Source organism: Pteropus vampyrus, unplaced genomic scaffold, assembly GCF_000151845.1.
Source record: "Pteropus vampyrus isolate Shadow unplaced genomic scaffold, Pvam_2.0 Scaffold12, whole genome shotgun sequence".
Taxonomy (NCBI): domain Eukaryota; kingdom Metazoa; phylum Chordata; class Mammalia; order Chiroptera; family Pteropodidae; genus Pteropus; species Pteropus vampyrus.
In genome coordinates, this window is record NW_011888793.1 from 10,545,334 (window position 1) to 10,553,471 (window position 8,138).

Genomic DNA, 8,138 nt, shown 5'->3' on the forward strand with positions numbered 1-8,138 from the left:
TCTAAAATTTTTTATGTAAGAGAAATTTTACCCAAGTCACAGTTTTGGGTTTTCTTCTATGGTCACTGAAACTAACTATTTAATAGATAGTGTTTGAAGTTCCAAAACTAGATCTGAAATGGAAACTAAGTCTGTGAATTTCGAATTGAAGAGGATGAATCACTCTCTATTGTCCCTAAGACATAAGACCATAAAATATCTCAAATACATTATTAAACCTAATAATGTGGGAGAAATAGTTTTGAAACCCACAGTCTTACTCTAATATAAATATTTAACAAAATAAAAAGCTATTGGAAATGGTGAGGGCTTCCAGGGTATAGCAGCAATAATAAGGTTAATGGCATTGATAGCTTTATAATTCAATTAGATTAGTAAAATAATAATTAAAAAAAAAATTAAATAGACAAAAAGCCTGAAGCCACTGGATCTGGAGTCCTAGATTTTAGTCCTAGGTAATTTCAGGAAAATAATTTCATGTATCAGGACCTGAGGAACCCCCTTTTACCATTAAAAGGAAGGGAGTGATTATGTTTTTAAGGAACTTCTAGCTCTAGAATTCTCTATATACCCTAGCATGTTATTAATTTAAATGAAAAACCAAAAATGTATTGATAGTATTAAGTCCTCCAAAATTTCTCAAATAAAAAAAGCAACTACATCCTCTCTAAATACAAAATACTTGTATCTTTCACTTATCAGTTTAAATATTTGCCATTACTGACTATAACTCATTAGCATATTTTTGTGCCTGCTCTTCCGGCTACCTAAAATGTACTTATTCCCAACATTTCAACTGTCTAACTCTTATTTCTTCCTTTCAGATCTTAGCATGTCTTTTCTTCAGTAAGGCCTGCCTTGATCCCTAAAATAGGTCCCACCTGTTTTCTTTCAATTTCCTAGCACTGACCATAATTTTTCATTTATCTAATTATTTATAATCCTTTTTTTTAATGTCTATCTCTCCTACTACAGTAAAATCACCAGAAGGGGAGCACTATATCTGGAGTTTTCCCCCATTGTTTTACGTTCAGCCCTGGCACAATGCCTAATACATAGATGGAGTTCATTTCTGTCAGTATTTGTTATATAAAGAAACAAAGAAATGAATAAATGAAGTAGGCATTAAGGAACTGCTGAGATCATATGAGGAAATGTTTATCCACTTACCTCATTAAACACAGGATACATGACTGCATAGAGGGGCATAGAAACCATGGAAGTGGTCTCAGCTTCATTCTTCATCTCTTCCATTGTCATCCTCATTCAAAAGCCAACTACAGTAGAAAAAGCAGTGCTAAAATGCAGAGGAATCTTCATTCACTGCAGGATTTCTTCTCTTTTTTGTATGTGGTAAAAAAATAGGGCGCAAAACATATACTGACCTGGTTAAAGGGGAGAAAGTACAGTGATTTATTATATTAAGGGGAAACTACAAACAACAATAACTTTCTTTCCCAAAGTAGATTCTCTATCTTTTGAAAAGCTGATGTGTTAATACACCTTACTTGTGAAGGCAGCCCTGGTCAGTGAGACATCTCTTTCCCTTCTCAAACTCAAGAACTATCCTTTCTTACAGATAATCTATCTCATCAGGTACTACTTCGCAAAGTAGTGATTCACAAACCCACTCATTTTGAACTCAGAAAGAGCTCTTTATGAAGCAGCACAGATTAATGTATCTAATTCTATCATATACAATCCAGGAAAAAGCAACAAGTAAGTAAGATACATAATTATAGCATTTACATGTAATATAAAACTATAACTGAAATGTACAATGAATAAGTGCATAGAAAACAAGAATGAAGAACTAAGAATTAGGGTTTAACGTTTTTATTAAAATCCTTTGCTAACTGTTAACTGATTTTGTCACCTAAAAATAACAATAAAAGCATAAGCAAACGCCAAACATTTAAGACAAATCTTATTTATTTTATTTTTTTTTTAGGCAAGGCAATCCCTGGTTGACCTCACAGATTGCAAGGACCTTGTCATCTTACGATCCCTTATTTTTTTATTTTTTTACACCTACAGCACCTGGTCTTCCTAGATGGTCTCCCATCCAAGTACTAACCAGGCCCGAACCTGCTTAGCTTCCAAGATCAGATGGGATAGGACTTGTTCAGGGTGGCATGGCCAGAGACAAGACAAATATTAGAACTGGAAAAATTCTACCAAATGTGCTCTGTTGGAAAAATGTTATTTATTTTTGCCTGTGGTACTTTTTGAATCTTTGTCCAAATATGACACAAAAACTAAGAAGAGAAATCCACAGACAGCAGCAATTTGGAATTAAAATAACTAGAATTCTAGAATCTAAGAAAAATTTTGCCTTGAGGGGCTGAGGAACTGTGTTGCTTTTTAAGAGAAAGCAACTGTATTTATTTCCTTACAAGGCTGAAAAATGAGCCTAATTATAATGTGAAACAGTAATAGTAATGACATACCTATATGTAAAACAACATATATAGTAAACAAAAAGCCACTGATTTTCAACACGTTTTACCATTTGTAAAACATTCTCAGATTAGAAAACATTTTTTACATGTATTTGGTCCTCACAATAACTTACTTGACGGTAACTGTCATTCTAATTTTACAGACGAAAAAGCAGGCTCAGAGATAATAAACTGCCCATGCTCATACATTCAGAGACCCAAGACTTGATCCTGTACTCAGAATGCAGATCTGATACTCCTACATCAAAAAAAATCAAGTTTGAAGTAGAAACAAAGAACCTCAGCTCAGCTACTCAAGAACATGCCCAGAAGTAAAATACCCAGAAGTTAAGTGACAGAATAAATTTATGTTTAGCACCTACTATATCCAAGATGTGAATAAGATGTAGTCCTAATCATTAAAAATATATCTGGGCCAGACCGTGGAAGACCTAAGCAGTTTGAAAGATACAATCAAAGGCCTAGAGCGGCGGTCCCCGACCTTTTGGCACCAGGGACCGGTCGGTGCTCCTATGATTATCCAGGGACCGGTCAGTGCTCCTATGATTATCTAACGCCTGATGATCTGAGGTGGAGCTGAAGCAGGGATGCTAGCCAGCGCTGGGGAGCAGCTGCAAATACAGATGAAGCTTCGCTAGCTCATGGCTCACCTCCTGCTGGTGGCCCAGTACCGGTCCATAGCCCAGTACCGGTCCATAGCCCAGGGGTTGCAGACTCCTGGCCTAGATACCTAGAATTTCAAAAATCTCCAGTAACCTGTCCTGTCCTGGTCAAATAACTCAACACTTATTTGAACAATCTGGTCCATTTCTGGTAGCTCTAAACACAGAAAAGTGTTTTCTATTTCTGAACTGAAACCTGCTCCCTAACTTCACAGAACAACAAAAAAGGCCAATTCCTAAATTTTATTCTATAGGGAAAGATAAAACCATTACCTGATAAAACCACTAATTTAATTCTATTGCTCTGGTTATAGCACTATGAACAGAATAGAGGAGCAGAAACTGAACACAGGGCAAACTTAAGAGCCTTTCTATATTTTTATAAGAGATCATAAGCAAAAAGAAGTAGGTAAATGATTAGCTGTGGCTCTGCTATTCCTAGTTAACTACTTAATAGTAGTTTGGTAATCTGCTTTTCCACTTAGAAATAAATTGCTACTTTTTATAATACAATTGGAACAAAGGAGGGTTGAAATGCAGATACCAGTCAAAATGAAAATGATAGATACTGTATACAAAGTTTATTTATTTTTATTTTTTTTACACCTATAGCATCCGGTCTTCCTAAGTGGTCTCCCATCCAAGTACTAACCAGGTTTAACCCTGCTTAGCTTCCAAGATCAAATGAGATCAAGTGTGTTCAGGGTGGCATGGCCATAGAGTGTATGCAAAGTTTAGATAGCAAGAGAAAGCATCAATATTATCAATGAAAAGAGCAAATGAGAAATAGAAGGGCAGAGTCAACTACAGAACCTGAATTGCCATCTCACATCTCACATGACACACACAAGAATCATTTGTTTATTTAATAAATATTTATTCATTACCTATACAGTATTAGGCCTGATACTAAATACAGAAAGGTAAACAAGGCCAATCAGTTTCAGACTTCATGGAGCTTATACTACGGAAGGAAAGACAGAATACAAAAAATTTTGAGTATCAAAATTGAAGAGGGAGAAGTCAGGATGCTATATTGCTATGAGAGAACTGGAGAGAACCAGCATTACAAATCCACGTGTTTAAAAAAGCCCTAAGCATAGACAATAATTTAAAAAATACACAAACACACACATACACACGTGTGTGTGTGTGTGTGTGTGTGTGTGTGTGTGTGTGTGTGTGTATATATATATATATATATATATATATTTGATTTCTTAATGAGGTCAAGAGTAGCACTCAAAGACAGTGTCACTTGTACACTAGTATAATGGGGGAGGGAACCGCCTGCAGGGGCTGATATAGTTACCTGGTGAGAGAAAGTCTATGTATACTTTAGTGGTTCACTTCCTTTAGTATTTCACCTCCACTAAAGTAGACTCAATGGAATCATTTTTGTCTTACAATTTTGAACACACATGTCTATCCCTAAATATATAAAGGCAGAAGATGAAGGGCTCAGTAAAGGGGCTAGTCACTTTCAGAATTTTGGCTGACGTCTACCTATCTATAACACAAAACCTACTAAAATACTTAATTTTACCTTTTGTAAATACTGGAATTTAATTTTTTTTTAAATTGTACATATATGTAGTATTGTACCGTGTCAAGAAACTTTTATTTAAGATATTTGTGAATCAAATTAACTATATTTCCTCTAAACAATCTTTATAGTCCTATCAGCTACTATTTGTCATCAAAAAGACAGTACTAAAGCAACATGATGGGCTAAATAGGTGGTTAACCACCTATTAATACTTAACCATCTTTTAATACTATTCCTATGAAAAATGCTCCAAAGAACAAATTTAAAACTTTTCAGAACAGACATTCACAAATTAGGGCCAGTCATGGTTGCATTAGTGCTTATGTGAGATTAAAAACCAACAATTCCAACAAGGTTTTTTAAATATTAAATTGTTCTACTAATTTTATTTCAACTACAAGTTAAAATATGCTGTCATTCCTTCTATATGCTTCTTCATTTGAAATGGTCAAATGGACAACCTGCAATCACACCAAGCAATAAAAAGCCTGCTACCTAAAGAGCAAGGGTCAGCTGAGATGAGCAAGGGCTGAGGCTCTGTCCCTTTGAGAAGGTTCCTTCCTTGTAGTATGGGTGTGGTTAGGCCTTGGCCAGACAAGCAGCACAATATCAGCCCTCTAGTTGATACTGCTTTCTGGGGTGAATACTGATCATGCATACATAGCCAATTGAAGATTACTGACTCTAAATCTCAAATATGGAAAGGCCTTAAAAATCACCTCATCTACCCTTTAATACAGCAGAAACCGAAGTCTAAAAAATCACTTGCCCATGGTTACAATTGCTAGCTGATAATATATAAAAATGTGGGTATGGTGGCAACATAGCAAGAATTACCTGTTTCCCATTTCAAATGTATTGCTTTGGGATAAAAGTTTTCATTTCAATGCTTTGTTTCTTGAGTGGTTAGCATCCAAAGGGGGGAGGGGGAGAAAGACCAGAACTACAGATACTAATAATTTATATAAAAGGAATACCCTCCAATCAATTTTTCTTAAAAACACTCTTTGTGACAGGGGACACCAAAGCAAACAGACTATAAGTAACCTATTTATTTACACTTCTCCCTTTATTTCCTTGAATGTTCAAAATAGCACTGCTAATTTTTAACAAGATGAATCAGTTCTAAATATCTTCCTGGGCTTAAAACAATTCTTATTTGTTTAGAGTAAGGAGGCAATGAAACTAGATTCTTGCCTATTCCCATGACAAACTCCTAGTCTTAGGAGTTCCTGCCCTGTCTTGCCCAACCAACCAACAGGAGCTTATTCATTTAAAAAAACTACACTCTGGTATATCTTAAGTCTCAGAATCAGCATTTCCTGAAATAGCCTCACTTTACACCATCTGGGACATGAGATAACTCTACAGCCAAAGCTATTTACTTACTCACAAATAAAAAGAGTAGACAAAAGGAAATCCTTGGTACTGATGTATGCAGTTCTCGGGGAGAAAAAGAAGATTTCTTAAGTAAATTCTACACCGAAAACATTTGTAGGCAGGTCTATTTTTCTCGTTTTTCTCTACAGTCAAATCAAGTACTTAGCCCTCTTACCCCGTCCTGAATTCTTATAATTCCTTTAATTTCTCTCCCTAAAGGGAGAAGTTTTATTTATTTTTGTTGGATCCCCAACCTGTCCTTAAACATTTAGCTAAAAGAAAATTTATTCATTCTAGTAGTAAGAAGGATCCATGTGTTTATGTTACCATTTATAAATGTATTTCGTTTTCCCATTAGAGATATTAAAGTCAGCATAGGAGGTACATAGTAGACAATTAATGTTTGTTGAATGAACACATTAAAAATACAAGATTGACAATTTATAAGTTGAATCAGCCTTGCTAATACTTTTCAAATATACAGCCTAGGAAAACAAAAATAAACACAGAAATCTAATTAATTCTATTAACAAAGTCTGGACTCAGTCACATTTACCAGTTTTTACTTCTTTTTGCTATCCCAAGCTCTTCCTACTATAGTAAATTAAGAGAATACAAATGACAGATGATTGTAAATAAAATCAGAGTTCTATCAGAAATTTATGTGAACTAAAGAAAAAAACATTATAAATTCTAATGTCTGATTTTTATTAGGGCTGCTATGATATTTTTTAGATCCTGGAGATACAACTGTTGTATAATTTACAGTTCACAAAATTCTCAAAGAGCCAAGTATTTCTAATATAGGTTAACCTTGCTTTACACATAAGCAAGATCCAAAAAATTATAACTTTTAGCAGAAAATGCAACTTTTTCTATGGGTGAGGGTGCAAGAGTGATGCAGTTTCCAAATGTCGGGCGGCCTAAGCCATTACAATTACTTCAGTGCCTATATAAAACACACATTCTCAAGACTACTTAACTCAGAATCTCCAACGAAGGGTACAGAAAAGCTGTATTTTTTGCAGAAAGCCCAAATGATGCTCATGAACTGGGCAGGCTGAAAACCACTGGTATAGAAAGAACACTGGCTAGAGTCAGAAGTCCTAGCTGCTAAGGACAGTCTCAGAGACATATGTAAAATTAAAATTGACTAAGCACCTGAAATAAGGTTTTTGGTTCTGACTTTCTGGAAGTTTCACTTCATCACTGGCCTCGTTTCCCCATCAGAAACAGAAATGGGGTAAAATTATATCATCGTAAGGCCCTGAACTCTAAAATTCAGTAATAAAAGTTTATTACATATCAGTATCTACTCTAGGTTCAAAAGCAACCTCATAGGAAATTAAAACATATATATACCTTCAAATCAAAAAATCCTAGTAAAGAGATCCTCAATAGTTGGCTGATTCAAGGTTTCAAGTAACTGACAACCCCTTGTTTTCCCCTCAAGCACTTGGCATCACATATTATACCCATCAGGCTCCTAGAGAAACTGAACTTATTCAAAGGCACTGTAGCTCAGTCTAGCCATTTCACATAACTGGAAAGGTGATATCACAACGTACCTTTCAGCCTTCTCATGTCAAAATGTTGTAGCTACTTCCAAACAAGAGACAAAGGTTTCGAGGAGGAAGCTAGGGCAAAGGAGGCAGAGGAATGAAACAGAAGATCCTAGACTACAATGAGCTTGAAGCCTTCAAGATATATCTACATCTCTTTCCTTCCTCTGAAAATTACATTTTCTATAATTCGAGGTCTTTCATTCTATAGTTTTCTTTTTAAATAATGTAGAACTCAACCTCCCTGATTATGCAACGCTGTCAGTTTAGTATTTATTGAATTTTGCACTTAGGACATCCAGAAACAATCTCTTATTAAAGGAAAGTGTAATATATGACACTCTGCCATGGGCGGGGGTGTGTGTGTGTGTGTGTGTGTGTGTGTGTGTGTGTGTGTGTGTGTGTGTGTGTGTGTGTGTGTGTGTGTGTGTCTGTCTGTCTCTCTCTCAAGTTTTTAAAGGCTTCCTGAAAATATCAAACAGATAATTGGTGCAGAGAGAGAAGTATGGGAAAAGAGCATAAC

General features: G+C 35.5%; 1 protein-coding gene and 2 pseudogenes across 3 annotated transcripts in view; all 3 read right to left on the minus strand.

The window, feature by feature from the left end:
- PDCD10 (programmed cell death 10) overlaps positions 1-8,138 on the minus strand; it is a 44,480-nt gene that overhangs the window by 26,202 nt on the left and 10,140 nt on the right. For all 3 annotated transcript variants that reach the window (XM_023524597.1, XM_011380013.2, XM_011380017.2), the window contains exon 2: positions 1,171-1,385. In XM_023524597.1, coding sequence (XP_023380365.1) covers positions 1,171-1,266 — 96 coding nt within the window. In that variant the 5' untranslated portion in view covers positions 1,267-1,385. The remainder of the gene's footprint in view (positions 1-1,170; positions 1,386-8,138) is intronic.
- LOC111733038 lies at positions 2,029-2,147 on the minus strand (annotated as a pseudogene).
- Positions 3,728-3,846, minus strand: LOC111732890 (annotated as a pseudogene).